Raw genomic sequence first — 17959 nt, forward strand, 5'->3', positions numbered from 1 at the left:
CAGCTGTTCATGCTGAGGTAAGTCGGGAAAGGCAAGGATTTTGTAAGCTATTGCAAAATTTTCAGGTGTTATTGTAACTACGACTGAGGATTTTAGCAAGGCAAGGGCATGATTCACTTTACATTTTAAGATTACATTGGATGCTGTTTCTAAATGCAAAGGAGGCAAGAGTGGATGAGGGGAGACAGGTCAAGGAGCCGATGACAAAAAGAGATTCTTTTTAAGGAAGAATTAATAAGATTTTCTGACAGATGTATGGAGAGGATGAGAAGGAGAAAAATCATAAGTAACATGTGATTCTTTGCTTGGGCAACTAAGTGTATTGTGGTGCCATTCATGGAGATGGGGAGACAAGCTGGAAGATGAGGAACACATTTAAGATGAAATACCAAATGTTCCATTTAGGACAAATAAAGTTTGATATGTTTGCAGGTCATCTGAATGGAGATGTCAAGTAGGTAGTGGAAATGATGGGTCTGAAGTTCAGAGGCAAGGTCTTGGTTGCAGGTATGAACTTGGGAGTCAAGAGCATTAACTGCAAGTAACAAAGTAAGAAGGTAAGTGTAGATAGAGGAGAGGGCCTAGAACATGTCGTGATGTTGGATGGGGGAAGAAACAAACATTCACTGAAGGAGACTGAGGAAGGGCCAGCCAGGGACAGGGAGAATCAGAAGAAAGGGGGCCGCAGGGCCAGAAGAAAGTTACAAGGATGTTGGAGCAACCAAGTATATCAGACTTTGTCCACGGTCCTTCTTCTAAGGCCAGCACTTTCAACCAACCATCACCTCCTCCAAGAAGCCTACCCTCAGCCAAATTTAGTACCTGTATGACAGCATGGGGGTATATTCTATGATGTGCGTGCCTCCCCCTTAACTCCCTGAGGGCAGAAACTGTATCTTACTCAACTTGTGCTCCTTAACACCTAGCAGAGGGCTTTCTGTGGAATGACTCAATGAACCCATCAGTTCTTGATGTCTCCTACGTCTTTCATTCTCACCTTGTACGGCAACCATTCCCAATTCAGGCTCCCAGCACCAGGACACTGCTCCCTCTGCTAGAACCAGTCTTCCCTTTTCTGCAAATTCCTTCCCACCCCCCCAGGGACAGTAGGGTGCTGGAGCCAACTCATATAGCCTCCAGAGAAGCTATCATGTGCAGCTCTTCATAGCTTCCTCTGGCGATGCCACGTTGGTAGCTTGAAATCAGCCATGATGGCAGTATTTACACCACAGAAACAGGACCATGTCAGAAGGCCACTGCTAGGGTCTCCTACAAACTATCACCACAGGACCTAGATAGGTAAGTTGGGGATAATGTGGTGAAGTCTTAATGAATGAGGCTTCTCAAGGTTATTCAAACAGAGCTCCTGGGAGGAAAAGTATCACCACCTAATCCCCTTAATCTTGACAATTGAGTTTCAGGCTCTATGTTAGGAAAATTAGGTGATGCCTGGGGGAAGGAAGGGTTCTTCCAGATCCTACTGTGGAAGGGCTTACCTGGAAAGCTGAATAAGTCTCTCTGTTCATCACAGTTTAGGTCCCTCAGAAACTATTCATTTCTAAGAGGAGGATCCAGGGTGAAGAGTTTATTGAGGGGGAGCAGTATGAGAGTGGAGAGGGAGAAGGAGGGAAGGCAGCCCACAGCAGCTGTGCTAGCAAGACTATTACCACAGTGGGCAATCAGGGCTGACTTCCACAGAGGGAGCTCTGGGAAAGAGAGGACAGCCTCTGTCTCAGAATGACTCCATCCGAGGGGCAAGGGAGCTGGGGGGTTTATTCACCCACTCCTCAGAGTCACTGGTGGAGAACAGCTTCTAGGATTGTTCATTTCTTGGCACTTCTTTGGTTCAGGAGAAAGTCCTAAGGCACCGAGGCAGGAATGGCTGTTGGGAGGCAGCTGGCACCCACCAAAATGGCACCTCAGGGAGATGGGGGGATGTGGGTGAGTACTGATGGCAGCTGCTGCAGGGGCATCTGTGATTCTTAAAGTTCATTCAGGACTCTTACAAACATGGTAGGCAGACATGGTAAAACCCTGTCCCTACTAAAAACACAAAAATTAGCCAAGTGTGGTGGCACACACCTATAGTCCCAGCTACTCGGGAGGCTGAGGCAGGAGAATCACTTGAACCCAGGAGGTGGAGGTCGCAGTGAACTGAGTCATGCCACTGTACTCCAGCCTGGGTGATACAGCAAGACTCCATCTCAAAAAAAAAAAAAAAAAAAAAAAAGCGCTAGGCAGGAAAGGTCCAGATGCACTTCTGAGGGCTCTTAGAGGGTAAAGGGAGGCTTTACCCTAGCTTTCTGCTGTGCCTGGCAGAGTACAACAAAAGGTGAGAATTTAGGGTCCAAAGTCCAACTCTAAATGCAGACCTGACCCCTCACCAGCTTTGTAAACTTGTAAGTGGTTTAACCTCTCTGAGCCTCAGTTGTCTCATCTTTCAAATGGGGAGAACAAAACCCACTTTGCATACTTCATGAGTGGCCACCAGAACTAAATGCACTATTGTACTAAATGACTAAAGGACTTAGGGATGTAACTGTCATTAAATTGCTTCTTTTCTGTGGGCTGGGTCACTGTCTTACCTCATTTAATTGTTCAAACAAAGAGATTCCCACCCAGTGATATTTTACAATGTAAAGCCACAGCTGGGAACATCCATTTGGAAACTACGCCCAAACAAGTGTAAAACTACCCAAATAAGAAAATGTGAAATGACATGCCACATATGTTCCAAGTTAGAAATAAATTAGCAAAAATCCAGGGGCTTCTTATTTTTCCTAAAAGAATTTGTTGGTTGGGTCAAGCTGACCACAAACTAGAGAGAGATTTTAAACTGTAGTACTGGGGAAATCAGAATCTTTTAGGGTGGGGGTGTTGGCTTTCCTAAGGTAATAGGGTTCAAAGAACTGTTTTATGAGCAGCAAGTATGCATGAAACTTGGTATGAATGAGTATCTGTGTCTGCATCCATACTAAAAAATGTACATGCACTGTGGGCTAAATCCCTGTTGACTTAGGAAATAGCCACCCTCCTGTTTCCTCCACAACAACTGCCTAGAGGGAATTAGAGAATGAAAATGCATGCTTCTTAAGGCAAGAAATGAAAACAGCATTAAATGTCAGGACTGAACAATCTGAGATGTGCCTCACATGCTCTCAGATCAGCATTGCCTTGAAGACTTTCTGCATTGGCACTTAATGTTCCTTGTGTCTTTGAGGCAGGGAGGAGGGAGATGATCTAGTTCAACACTGTGCAGGCCAGTCCAAAGGTCATTCACGGATGAGAAGGATTTGGTGATATCATTTGGCTTAGCATGCCTCAAGAAAGTGTTTTACTGCCTTCAGGGAAAGTTACTGGGATGATGAAAATGTTTTTTATTTTTGTTGAAGTGTGGGTTACATGAGTATATGCATTTGTCAAAACTCATCCAATAGTAAGAATACTTAAGATCTGTGCATTTTACTCTATGCAAATTATGCCTCAATTAAAAAACAATTTGGTGCCCTCTTGTTTTGTTACTTGCAGAGATCAGCTTAAAACCAACCCTCACCATGGCCTGTCTCCCAATCAACTCTCCACTCTTGCCCTTTGCTATGCAGCCTCACTGCCTCCCAGTATGCACATGCATGCACACATGCAGACACACACAGACAAAGGCACATACACATATGCACACATGCAGACACATGCGGGCAAACACACACACACACACATCCACACATGCAAACATGCAGGCAAACGCACGCACACACACATGCAGACACACACAGGCAAACGTGCACATACACATGCACACATGCAAACATATGCATGCAAACATGCACACACATGCACACATGCATGCACACATGCAAACGCACACATATGCATGCACACATGCAAGCAAACGCACACATATCCACACATGCAAACACACAGGCAAATGCACACACACATGCAAACACATGCAGGCAAACGCGTGCACACACACACATGCACAAATGCAAACACATGCAGGCAAATGCACACACGTGCATGCAAACATGCAGGCAAACACATGCATGCAAACATGCAAACACACACACGTGCATGCTAACATGCAAACACATGCACACAAACACACACATCCATGCTCAGAATCACCAGCAGGTGCTTTTTTCTTTTTTTTTTTCGATAAGAGTTTCACTCTGTCGCCAGGCTGGAGTGCAGTGGCTTGATCTCAGCTCGCTGCAACCTCCGCCTTCAAGGTTCAAGCAATTCTCCTGCTTCAGCCTCCCAAGTAGCTGGAACTACAGGTACGCATCGCCGTGCCCAGCTAATTTTTGTGTTTTGAGTAGAGACAGGTTTTCACCATGTTGGCCAGGATGGTCTTGATCTCTTGACCTAGTGATCTGCCCGCTTTGGCCTCCCAAAGTGCTGGGGGTACAGGTGTGAGCTACCGCGCCTGGCCACAGATGCTCATTTTGTTTGTTTGTTTGGGGTAGGGTTTTGCTCTGCCACCCAGGCTGGAGTGCAGTGGTGGGATCATAGCTCACTGTAGCCTCGACCTCCCCAGCTCAAGCAATCCTCCCACCTGAGCCTTTCAAGTAGCTGGGACTACGGGCACACGCCAACAGAACTGGCTAATTTTTATTTTTATTTTTTTGTAGAGTTGAGGTCTCACTATGTTGCCCAGGCTGGTCTTTAACTCCTAGATTCAGGCAACCCACCCACATCACCTTCTCAAAGTGCTAGAATTGCAGGCATAAGTCACCACGCCTGGCCCAGATGCTCATTTAAACATACAGTGTGTGGAGCCAGGGACTGGAGGGGTGAGGGAATCAGGTGCTAGAGTGAGGAAAAACTCATGAGCCAGGTGTCTGCCCTCTGAGCATTTGGACCTGCTGGTCTAGTAAGAACGTGCCCCAACCCAAGCACAAGCAGGATGACATCAGCACCATATGGACAATAGTAAACTTGGAAGAGGCAAAAGGACTTAGGGCAGGATGGGCAGAGTAGAGGTGGGAAGGTGGTGAGACCCCCCACCTAGCTAGACCGAAAGTCTCAAAGAGGGCACAGGAATGTGCTTAAGGTGCTGACTATGGAGAAGGGGTGCTAGGATATGAGACAGTGACATGAGGTCCTTAGCAGAGCTCCCGGCCCTCCTCGCATCTTCATTAATGGCTAGCCTGTCAGGAAGGAGGAGCCCTAACAGGCCTCTTTTCATTTTGTTTTTGAATTATAAAAGTAATACACATTAATAGCCCAAAACTGGAAGTGGCCCAGATGTCCATCAACAGGAGCATAATTAAACACACCATGGCATATTTACACTGCTGTAAAAGTAAAGGAGCTGTTGATGCAATGAAAACATTGAAGGAGTCTTTAAAAATGATGGGGATATAAAAGAGTACACGCTACAGGATTCCATTGCTATGAAGCTCTAGGACAGGCTGAACTGCCTTGTGGTGGAGAAACAGGGCAGTGCCTGCCTCAGGCGGGGCTTGCAGAAGGGCACCCGAGAACTTTCTGGAATGACGGAAGTGTTCCGAGCCATGATAGAGTTTGAGTTACATGGGTGTATGCATTTCTCAGAACCTGTTGAATGGTACAATTTTGTGGTGGGAATTTTGCCATATAAAATGGCATCTAAGAATAAAAGACCCATGAACTGTGAATGAACTCTACTTAATGAGATGCAGGCAGGAGTGCTCAGGGGTGAAATGGCTTGGTCTCTGCAGTTTACTTTGAAGTTCCCACAAGCACACGTGGACATGCCCTGCTCTTAAAAAAATAAGATGGTATAATTCTTCCAACTTTCCTGAATGCTTGAAAACTTCCATAGCAGCATGTTGGGTTTAAAAACGCTACATAGACTCAAAATAAATTAAGTAAAGTGGGGAAGGGAGAGAGAGTACATTGGGCAGAGACCGCATTGCTTCTGGAACATTATCCAGGGAGTGGCATCCGGGGTCTCTCTGCTTCCAACCTCATTCTGACCAGTCCCCGCTGCCCCACAGAACACTGGCCTCCTTATAACGCATATTCAAAATGAGATTTCATGGACATGCCTTATTCATTCATCAATTATGTTTTAAGCACGTGGTCTCTGCCCAGCCCTGTGCCAGGTGGAGGGTAAAGTCAAACGTGGTTCCTACCATTGCGGTGTCTGTAATCTAGTAAGCTATTGTTCCGTGATAGGTTTAGAAAAGAAGCAGCCTCGGGTGCAAGGAAGTGGATCCAGCCCCCAATTATTCAGAAGGTATTACACACCAGGCCCTGTTCAACAGTTTTAACATGGATTAATTCAGTTCAACCTCATAAGCACCGACAAAGCAGGAACTGTATTATGCCCATTTTACACTTTGAAAAACTGAGGCTTAGAGAAGTTCAGTTACCCATCCATGATGATACAGCAAGTGAGTGACCAAGAAGAGATTCAAAACCCAGGAAGTTAGCTCTGGAGTCCATGCCTTAAACCAGAGGGTTGCAAACATTTTCTATAAGGGGCCAGAGAGGAAATATTTTAAGCCCTGTGGATCATACTGTCTCCATTAAAACCACTCAGCTCAGCTGCTGTCATGTGAAAATAGCCATTGATGATACATAAATGAATGAACTGAGTTCCAATAAAATTTTATTTACAAAAACAGGCTGGAGCCGGATGCCGTGGCTCATGCTTGTAATCCCAGCACTTTGGGAGGCCAGTGCTGGAGGATTGCTTGAGGCCAGGAGTTTGAGACCAGCCTGAGCAACATAGCAAGATCCTATCTTAACAAACAACAACAACAAATTAGCTAGGCATAGTGGTGTGTGCCTATAGTCCCAGCTACTTGGGAGGCTAAGGCAGGAGGATCACCTGGGCACAGGAGTTCAAAGCTACAGTGAGCTATGATTTCACCTCTGCACTCCAGCCTGGACAAAAAGAGGCAATGACTCCTGCCCCAAACCATCCATAGCTGCAGCAGCTGGGAGATGTTTGAGCTGGGCCAGAAGGCAGCTGAAGGAGCCCTCATTCCTGCCTGTCACATCTTTGTGGAAGTACAAGGGTCAGACAGCAAGGAGTAAATACAGGCTTTGAGAGCCCAGGTCTCTAACAATGAAAACACAAAAATACACCTCGGGTGTGTGTAGTAGTTCATGACCAAAGGAAGGCTATAGAGAAAAAGGTGAGAAGTTAAAAACACACAGAAACTCCACAAAATAGTGAGTTGCCTTTGGCCTCTGGAACCAGATTTAGAATTTCAGCCACACTGTTCTTCGAGATTTCATGTGAACATAGGAAGAGTAAAGTTCAAAAGCTTTGGTTTAACAGGATTCCTTTTGAAAATGTTTGGCCAAAGAGAATTTTCCTGCTAGGAGCTTTGCTGTCACTGGCTTTTGGTTTCTTAAGGGCATGAAATCACTTTACTAAGTTCTTGTTGCTGACAAGGATTTGACCCTGGAGCTCAGAGGGCAAGCTGTGCTGGAAATGCATTGCCCCTCTTAGAAGATATCTGTGTGCGCAGTGCTGAAAGTTAAGATCGCAAAAGGACTCCTGAGTGTTTATCTACAGTTTCACATCTACCCAAGGGTGCCTGAGGATAGCTCCAAGAGCCTCTTCCTCTCTCCCAGGGGTTGCCATCTTGCTCTGAGGAGCCCATCTCTCCCCTTCAACATTGACCAGAACACAGGGGATTATCATAGTCAGTGTGGACAGAATATTCGGAGGAAGAAAATCTCCTTCAATACAACCTATTTGTGATGCAGTCCTGTATGTTGGCCTCTTTATACCAACCCAGCTGATGAAAGTAGGAAAGTCTATCCACAGTTAGGTTGAGTGTGTGCATGAAGTTAAGCCACCAGCTGGACTGCGATGGGGCCGATCTGCCATTTTTCCACACTGAATTAACCAGGTTAAGCCATTGCTCTAGTGTCGCAGAGATATGACTTGAGTCTTTCTTTATTCTCGGGAAGGCATTTGGTGGCAGGGAAGGATGTTCCAGCTGGGGGCCAGCAAATGGTTGACTCACAGGGATTGCAAGTCACAAGAGAAAGAGTCCAGCTCAATCCCTCTGTGACAGGACATCACTAAGTCACATCTTCACAGAGAGGGTTGGCTGTTTAGGGCATATGGTGTCCATATTTTCTGTCCTGTCAGAAAATAAACCTGACACACCCACCTATGGAGACACCTTCCCATATGCACACTCCAGTAGTGAACTGGTGCAATCATGCCAAGAGGTACCTTAAACCCTGTCAGAAGGGCCCAGAACCACTCCCACTCGATAATTACTGCTTAGTTGTCTAACAGGAACAACGCACAAATCAACCAGCCTCAGTTTCCCTTCCCATGAACATAGAGAAGCTTTTCACTCCCGGCAGGATAGTGTACATTGGTTGGGGTCTGGAGTCCTCAAACCTGAATGCTCACAAGCATTTCCAAGAGAACATGTGAAAAATGAATGTCAAGATCCCTTCCGCAGAACCCTTGGAGAACAGAAGAAGTGGATCTGAGCTTTATACTTTCTCTAAATCAGAGGTTCTTAAACTTTCATGTGCATCAGAATCACCTGGAGTTAAAGCACAGATTCATGGGCCCAGCCCCAGGGTTTCCGATTCAGGAGTTCTGGGTGGGGCCTGAGATCCTGCATTTCTAACAAGTTCCCGAGTGCAGCTGCTGCTGCTGGCCCCAAAACCACCCTCTGAGAACCACTGCTCTAAGGAATCTCTTCTATTTCGGGGCAGCCGGCCTCATGACTTTGGTCAAAGGCAGAAGCAGTGTCTTCACTACATCATGAAAGAAACTATTTGGCCTTTGTTGGCCAAGTCAGCACCCCAGTACTCTCTACTTGCTCTGCTTGATATTATAGCCACAATCACATGTGGCTCTTTAAATGTAAATTTGGTTAAAGATGAGATTAAAACTGTTTTTTGTTTTTTTTTTCAGTTACATGAGCCACACTTCAAATGCCCAACAGCCACATGTACCTAATGGCTACCATGTTGGAAAGCACAGATATAGAACTTTTCCATCACCACAGAAAGTTCTGCTTGTCAGTGCTATTCTATAGAAACTCCAAGGCTGGGTGCAGTGTCTCATGCTTGTAATGAGCCACTTTGAGAGCACTTTGGGCTGCTTGTAATGAGCACTTTGGGAGGCCGAGCTGGGAGGATCACTTGCTTCCAGGAGTTCAAGACCAGCCCGGGCAACATAGTGAGACCTAGCCTCTATAAAAAATCAAAAATCAGCCAGATGTGATGGTGTGTGCCTCTAGTCCTCAGGAGGCTGAGGTGGGAGGATCACTTGTGGCTGGGAGGTTGAGGCTATTGTGAGCTAAGATCACACCACTGTACCCCAGCCTGGGTAATAGCGTGAAACCCTGTCTCAAAAAAAAAAAGAAGGAACTCCAAATACGTTTCTCTTTTTCTCTTCATTGGCTGTTATCCCCATTCTGCAAAAAAAACCTCCAAAAATCCCTTTATTAACATCAGAAATGGAATTTTAACTTTTTCTTCTGTTTTGTTTGCCCACAACAGCAACCCTCCTCCACTTCTTCCCATCAAGTTAGGGGAAGGACAGAGACATTTTGGTGCAAAAGAGATGAAAAGTTTATTCATATTTTTCCATTGCCCATGTCATGAAATTCATCCTAAAAGCAGTACGGGTTTGAGAAACCAAAAGTTCCCCGGAGGTAAAGGAACACGTGGACAGGGATGTGTTGTGGGCCACAAGAATCTCACAGTCCCGGATGGAGGGTTCAGGTGGCCGTGGGGCACTCCAGCCAGGGGCCTGCTATTGAGGGTAAGGCCAGGATGGGACTGAGAGTGGACAAGACAAAGACAAGCCTTGGGTTTCCAGAAGAGCACACATCTCAAGTGTAAGCTGTGGAGCTGGCTGCTGAAGCTGTCTATTGCTTTTTCATTCTAGAGGGGAGATGTGGAATCACTGCTACTCAGAGTTGCGTGGGTAGATGCCTTTTCCAAAGCCTAACCCTGCTTTGGAAGCCTAGCTTGTCAGAAGCCTAACTCTAACCCTCTCTTACAGATCCGGCTGAATAGCAGGGGGCTGATCTACTCTGTGGGCTTGCTCCTGGCCTCTGTTTTTGTCACGGTAGGTTGGCAGCTCTCTCCTTGTACTTGTGTTTGCCTGTTTTTTCCTCCCCTTGGGTTCTTTGGAGACCAGATGAGCTCGGTCTCCTGGTGACTGGGGACAAGCAACCTCCGTGTCCCATCTCCTGGCTCTTTCTTCTAGAAGTGAGTCCTAGCAACCCACTAGAACACCTTCTCCCTTTCTGAAAGAAGCCAGCCTTCCTCTCAAAGGCATGGCCCTATCTTACGTAGAAAGCAAACCGTTTTCCCAAATGCAAAGAGAAGATCCCACTTTGTCTGCAATATGAGTCATGGAAAGGTAGATTCCAATTCATTGATTGTTCCAGGTTCCCATGTGAATCCATGAATTTGACTAATACTTGGAAACTAAAAATATATTTTATTGACAGTACATTTTGAGGCCATTCCACTGTCTCAGCCATTACACCCACTTGTGTACTTTCATATTCCCAACTCAACTGATGTGTTTGGAACAAGTTCAAACCAACGCATGGACTCATCCACCTGAAGCTTCCATTAACATACAAATGTGCTGTTGGCATTAATAAGTATTGAGACACAATATGTTTTTTTCTTAATTATTCAAGGAAATAGTCATTGAGTTACACCTGGCATGTTGTTAGCATAAATATGCCAGAGAATGGGAATTCAGAAGGACAGGCAGGAAGCGAAATAAGTAGTTTACAGGATCAGGGTGTGAACTGAATGTCAAGATTTCACCAAAGCTAATACTGCCTTATGCAAAAGTGAAAATCGACATCATTCATGCTCTTATGGTTTAGGAGGTCCTGCAGTTCTGCTATGACTTGGAGTGGTGATATTTGTAATAGCCACACACCATACTTAATGTTTTGTATACATATCTTCCCATTTGGAGCTCATCATGCCCCCAATGAGGTGTCACTAAGATCAGCCTATTATAAAAATGAGTGACTGAGGCCTAGAGAAGCTAATTGACTCCTTTTTATTGACACCAAGTGAATGGAGGAGCAAGCCATCTGACACCAGGGTGTACAATCATAGCTACGGTGCATCTTTTTAGGCTATGCTATAGTTATACCATCTACAGGAGACCTGGCTAACCACTAACTGGGCTGTCAAAATGAGGTTACCAAAATGCTGAAGAGAGGCAGGTTTGGGGGAGGAAAAGCAATTTTAAACATCTTAAGTTTGCAATGCCTGTTTGACATCCAAGGGAAGAGGTCAAGAAAGCCATTGGAAATATAAGTCTGAGTTCACAAGAGATGTTCAGTCTGGAGACACCATAGTGTAGATGGTATTTAAAGCCCTGCAGTTGGGAGAGATCTCCAAGGGAATGAGTGTACACAAAAGAGAGAAGAGCCCCAAGATCTCAGTGTTGAGGCAGTCTGTTGCTTATAGGTCAGGACAATAAGGAAGAAACACCAAAAGAAACAGAGAAGGAACAGTTTGGAGATGCAGGAATAAAACCAAGAGAGTGCGGGGTCCTGGAAGCCACCTGCTGGAGGGTTTTCCAGGCGGAGGGAGCTATCAGCTGAGTCAGGGAGAGGAGCCCTGAGCATTGGCCATTGGAGTTAGCAATGCAAAACCATTGGTGCTAATGAGAGGGTAGTGCTGTGGAGTCAAGTGGAATAACTTAATAGAGAATGGAAGGAGAGAGATTGGAGACCGTGGGCGGACATTCACAACTCTTTCATGTTATCTGACTGTAAAGAAAGGAGAAAAATTGAAATTCAGAAAAAAAGAAGTGTTATTTTAAGATGAATGAGATAACAGAATCTTTGTATGCCAATTAGAATAATCCAGGGATGGAGTTGGGGCATGTGGCTAGAAGAGAGGGTGTTGCTGGAACCAGATCCTTAAGAAGGGTGGGAGATGGGATCTGGGGCATGCAGGTGGAGGTGACCTCACTGCCAGGAGAGAAGGCAGGAAGATGGGGTTGGGAGCTCTGTGCCATGAGGATAAGTGAGGACGGGGAAGTGAGTGTCGGAGACTGGAAGAGAGGGGAGAGGTGTGAAGTAGCCATCTGGGGAAGGGAGAGACAAGGGACTAGGGAAGGATGAGATTCCTGCTGAAAAGCATGAATGACCCACTTAATGTCAGTGGTCTCTAATTTAAAATAAGACCCATCAACATGGCTGACCGATTTCCTCCAACCCTGATGGACAGCTGCGTGGATGCAGCATGAACCAGATTGGGACTTGGCTTGAACTGAAGGGCTATGACTTAGCCAAGCAAGGACAACTGAGCAAGAGAGAGGCCAGGGAATCAGGGTGGATGCCCTGGGGTGACTCCAGAGAGTGTGGGTGGAATTGAATCAGAGGAAGGAGAGAAGGAAAGGGGCAAAGTGGGTGAAGCCTAGAGAAGTGGTGATGGTATCAATGAGGTGTGGGCTATGGGCATTTGCAGAGTTGTGAGAGCTGGGGAATCAGGTGGAGTAAGCTAGAAAGGAAGGGATTTGAGTCAGAAAGTGGGATGAGTGACACTAAGATAACACAGATGCTTCTGTCACTGCCAATAGCAACATCTAGGCCCCAGTGCCACCCAGCAGACCTTTCTGCAGTGAAATGGCCTGCACCTGGGCTGGACAGTACCACTGGCTATGGTTGGCTGTAGCACTTGAAATGTGGAGCTGTGTTTTAATTTTATTTCATTTATATTTTGGTAGCACATGGGTTGGTGGGTGTGAGTGGCTGAGGCCAGATGAAGGATGAGGACTTGATGGAGCAGGGTGTTGGGAAAACCCTCTTCCATCTGGGGACATTGAAATCACAGAGAAAGTCAGCAGGAGTGCAGTGGAGAGTGGCAAGAGCCGGGCGGAAAGCTTCAGGGATAGGCAGTGGCTGGGGTTATATCGTTGGCTGCAACAGGCAGAACCAAGAGGAACTGTGGGAAGAACCGAGATTCCAGGCTCAGTGTTTTTAGGGAGGAGAGAAGGAAAATGGTCTGGAAGCAGCCATGATTTGCTGTGGGGAGGGAGGAACTTCCTCACCTCCAGACGCAGCCATGGGAAGAGATGCAGCCGCCACCGCCTGAGGACTGAGGGGTCAGTGTCCCCAGGGGAGTGGGGGTCTGCTTAGAGCAAGATGGGGAAGGCCCAGAACAGATGAAGGGCCCACAGGGGTGTGGGGTTGGAGCTCCATGGAAGAGGGTTGGCTGCTGGGATGTGCTTGTGAGTCCTGCCTTTTGTTTTAGTTGTTTTTCTACAACCAGCAGCTTCTGGCTTCCTTTCTTCCTGATGTTGATGTTCTCACCTCCCACAATCCGAGACGAGAGGTGGATTTTGCAGGCTCAGAGAGGATCAGCACCCTGCCCGAGGCCCACAGTCAGCAGCCCTTCCCCGGGTCCTCTGGGTTCCCCTACCAGCCCCCCAGAGGTTGCTGCCTCCTCCTGGCACCCTCTGAACCTGTTCTGTGCCCTGCAGGTGTTCGGCGTCCACCTGAACAAGTGGCAGCTGGACAAGAAGCTGGGCTGTGGGTGCCTCCTCCTGTATGGCGTGTTCCTGTGCTTCTCCATCATGACTGAGTTCAACGTGTTCACCTTTGTGAACCTGCCCATGTGCGGGGACCACTGAGCCGCTGGGTGCCCGCAGAGGCTCAGCTCCTTCTTTTCTGTGCAATACGAGACCTGGCCGCACCCCGAGTCACACAGGCCCCCGGGGCCACGGCGTTCGTCTCTCCTGTGCTGTCCTCAGGCCTCTGCTCCTGTTTTGGTGGCCCAGGCTCTCCCCTGCCCCATCCTCGCTCCCCCACCTCCTTGGGTCATGCCCACCCACCCTTTCCTGCCTCCTCCGTGTGAAGACATCCAACATCCATGTGACTTTTCCAGCTCCATTTTTGAACAGTGACTGAGATTCTAGAAAAACTGGCTGCTAACTGGCCCAAGCCAGGCAACACTGATTCCAATCCCTCCTTTTTTAAGTTATCTGATGGAAGACTCACCTAATTTGTGACCTGAGACTATTGAAGAAATAGAGTGGAGGGGGCCCGTCGATTATAGAGAGCGTTTGGGATTTTGTTTGGTTTGGAGATGATGCCTAGGTTACTGGGTTTGGGGGGATTGTTTTCTTTTGAGGGCCTTCCCCTTTTACTCCTTTTCTTCCAGAGATCAAGAGCTTCTCTTGCATCTTCTTCCAATGGGCTCTGGATTAATCAATGACCCAAAGGCTGCACCTGCCGTGTTGTCTGGGCTTGCATCCCAGATGTGTTGGAGTATGCATGGATGTAGTGCTTTTTAGAGGAGCCACTGGGCAAGGCCACCAAGAACAAATGCATGACATTTTATAGCCAAGGACGCCTCGCTAAAGTCTTATGGGCATCCCCTGGGGTTGGGGGGGGGGCACAAGGTTTTGGAGGAAGAAGACAACTTCCGTCATGTCCATCATCACCATCTCTTTCTCACTAGGTTCTTTCTAGTTTTCAAGCAATAGTTCTAGCCTGCCTTGGACAAGGGCGCCCCAGTTAAACAAACTACCCATCCATGAGGTGCCAGGCAGTCAACAACAGAAGCTTCCCCGACTTGTGAGTCCCTGAGATGTGCTCTTGTTGTTTGGCATTTGGAGTGACAGGGAGTGACCCAGAGGCCACCACTGCTTTTCATGCAGGAGTTACAGACACTGGTTTCTTGGAAAATGGAGAGAAGCGCACTTTGCACAGACGTCGTCAATTAAGTCCCAATTTGCCACTTGGTATTGAGTACACTGGACCCTGACCGCTGGCTCTTGGGCAAACGTCCTTCCTCACGGGGCGCCTCCGCCAAGCCGGCCCAGCTGCACCCCTCCCTTCCTGGAGGGATGGCCAGGGAAGGAGAAGACAGAGAACTGACACCTTTGAAACCACAGAACGTGTTACATGCAGACTTGCTCAAGGGCATAAGTTATTGTGAACGTTTTTGCCAATCACTGCTCAACAGCCCTGCTAGATTTTGTATGATGCTGAATTATTACGCAGACTAATTCCACCCAGTTGAGACACACCCATGCTTGTTCACTTGTATTTATTGAAACTGTGGATTCTTGCCCGTGCTGTCCCTTGTATTTACTTTAAGCACTGATCACTTATCATTCATTCGGTATGGTTTTCCCTGTCCCTTGTACACATTCTGGTATGAATTTGTAAAAATAACCTGCTACAAATTGGTTGAATGTTTCTGTCTGTGGTGCGAACCAGCATTAACAGATGGGGCACGTGCCCAACTGAGGAACAGGAGAAGAAATCACCAATTTGGGCTCTCAGAGCTAAGACACACTTATTGATTCTGTTGCACATTTTGCACTGGTTTATGGCGATCGTTTTCTTGGACGGATAGTGTAAAATAAACTTCTCTGTTCTCTATCCTTCCCAGAGCAGAGTGCATTACTTTCACCCCTGGAAGGCTGTGCATTTTTCATTGAGGGGAATGTATGGGAGGTAAAATGATTGTAGTCACTATGTAGCCAGGTATTTGCCACCTGCTGTTTCTGCGTTGCCTCACCTGGAAAGCTGGCGTACGTGTGGCAGATTATGAGAATGAAGTGGCCAGCTGTGGGTCCCCTCTAAATCTTGAAGGGACTTTAGGCCTATCATCCTGTCATAGAATTCCAGAACTCTACCCGTCCCAGAATACATTAGTTAAGAATTCATTCTTTCCATTGAACATGAGAGAAGGAGCATCACAGTACTGATGGTGACATTCTGGAGTGGCCAAGTTCTCCATTCTGTCTGATTTTAGTAGTTCTTAATCGTGAAAATTAAGATTTCCCCAAAGCTGATTCCTTAAAAGTGACAATAACATAGTTGTAATAAGCCATGTTCTGATGCTAGGTGATGCTCAAGAAATAACTACCCAGATCTAAATTAGTAAACACAGAGAGCTAGGCTTCCACCAGAAATGCAGCATAATTCATTTATAAGAGGCAGAAGAAAAATAGCCACTAATCCACAGCACCAACTTTATTTAACTGTTGAAAAATATATATTCCCAGGGTGGAAGGAATACTAGATACTTACCATGTTTTGAGTGTTTCCATCTTCAAATGGTTTATTAATATATTTGTATATTTTACAAATATACCCTGGACACAGGGCAGGGTATTTTCATTATGCTGATCAGTGCCTACAAAGTATTAGATACTTTTATGTTAAGTATCTTGTTAGACTAGTCTTAATTAGTTTTACTTTTAACATTAAGCAAAGACATTTAGTCAGAAGCTTGATTTTTTAAAAAATGCGTTTTCTATGAAATCTTTAGAAACCAGAGTTTGTGGCTGAATTTCTCAAAGTGAGAATTCTGGGACAATGTAGAGTTTTCATGTTTCCATGCATAATGTTTGCCAACCCAGGAACTGTCGGGGTTTCCTTTCTGAAATGAGAATTTAGCCTGTTTCTGCCTAGAACTCAGGCATGCACAACTGTCTTGGGTCGTGAGTTGAGAATGGGGTTTGAAATGAGTCGGCTGTTCAGTGATGCTGGATTGCTGACATTGCTCTTTTCACAGCTTCTGCTGAGCTGGGACTTAAGATGGGGCTGGGATAGGTTTGAGGAAAGAACCTTTGTCAATATCCCCAAACCTGACAATGTCTACTAGAGAAACCCTCACAGCAATTTTTTGAGCAGGCTGAACTCCACAGGCCGCAGCCTCGCGCACAAGTGGGACGTCCTCCTGGCCTTGGCCAAGGGAAGATGGGCACTGGGGCTCACACTTCCTCCTGAGTGCATCCTAGTGGCCCCACCAGCTGGCACCTGGAGAAGACCCTCTGTTCCTGGAGATTCTGTTTCCACCTTGCTGAGAGTCATTGCCAGGAGGAGTCATTGAGGCCCTCAAGTGGCCTCAGATACACTGAGAGGTCACTATGAGGGGATATTTCCAGGCACAATGGAAAGATAGCGTCTGCCCCTTCTACAGAAAACTGCTGGCCCTACCTTTTTAGCAATAGATCACTTATGTAGCCACATGTTTTGTATTCACCTCCAAAAGATACCTGGCATGGAGGGTAAGTGGATAGAAGCCATTTATATTTTCTTAGGTCTTTTGCTACAGACACTTATAGTTTACAGTCCTAGATTTGCATACTAGGGATCTGAGACTTTGTATAACTCAAGCAGCAAATTTGAGCTCATTTTAAGCATTACAGCTTCAAAGAAAAGCCTGAATGTTTAGAAAAAGGTAAGGAGTGATAACATTGTAAAATCCAGACCGTTTTAAGTTGTGGTGTATAAAAATAAATGTAACCAAATAGTGTCCTAGAATTTTACCTAATTGTTCTTAAAAATATTCAGATTGTCGAGACCCCGGTGAAACCCCGTCTCCACTAAAAATACAAAAAATTAGCCGGGCGCAGTGGCGGGCGCCTGTAGTCCCAGCTACTCGGGAGGCTGAGGCAGGAGAATGGCGTGAACCTGGGAGGCGCAGCTTGCAGTGAGCTGAGATCCGCCACTTTACTCCAGCCTGGGCGACAGAGCGAGACTCCGTCTCAAAAAAAAAATTCGATCTTTGGGAAAAATTAGAAGTGAGAAATTGGTGGTGACGATGGTGCTTCTTCCAAGATTTATTTATTTTCACTTTTTTAAAGTAGAATAATTATCCCATTAACAGAACAATTATCCAGTTATGCTGACCCATTTCCATCAACTATTTTGAAATAGATGAGATATTTTCATATTGGATTTTGTAAAGTCTCATACTAATTAATGAGTCTCATTTATTTTGTTATTTTCTGCAATGGCTGCCCATACACACACACGTGTGCGCACACACACACACACACACCATCTATCTGATACCAAAACTCTGTATGAAGACAAGCCAGTGGATTATCGGAATTTTTTCAGAAAAGTTCTTCCAACTGTCTATTATTATGCAAGAACAACAGAGGCGGATTCAGCAAACTTTTCTCTGATAAATAAAAAGCTATATGTTCATTGTCTCATCATCCAGAGATGTGGGCCCT

At 46.1% G+C, this 17959-nt stretch overlaps 1 protein-coding gene across 1 annotated transcript in view; it reads left to right on the forward strand.

Annotated features, from left to right (window-relative positions):
• The window catches only part of SLC24A3 (solute carrier family 24 member 3), a 509957-nt gene extending 494563 nt beyond the window's left edge, over positions 1-15394 (forward strand). The window contains exons 16-17 of the mRNA XM_054468182.1: positions 9989-10054; positions 13457-15394. Of these exons, the coding sequence (XP_054324157.1) occupies positions 9989-10054; positions 13457-13606 (216 nt within the window). The 3' untranslated portion in view covers positions 13607-15394. The remainder of the gene's footprint in view (positions 1-9988; positions 10055-13456) is intronic.
• The last annotated feature ends 2565 nt before the right edge of the window (positions 15395-17959 follow it).

This window comes from Pongo pygmaeus, chromosome 21 (assembly GCF_028885625.2).
Source record: "Pongo pygmaeus isolate AG05252 chromosome 21, NHGRI_mPonPyg2-v2.0_pri, whole genome shotgun sequence".
NCBI classification, from domain to species: Eukaryota; Metazoa; Chordata; class Mammalia; order Primates; family Hominidae; genus Pongo; species Pongo pygmaeus.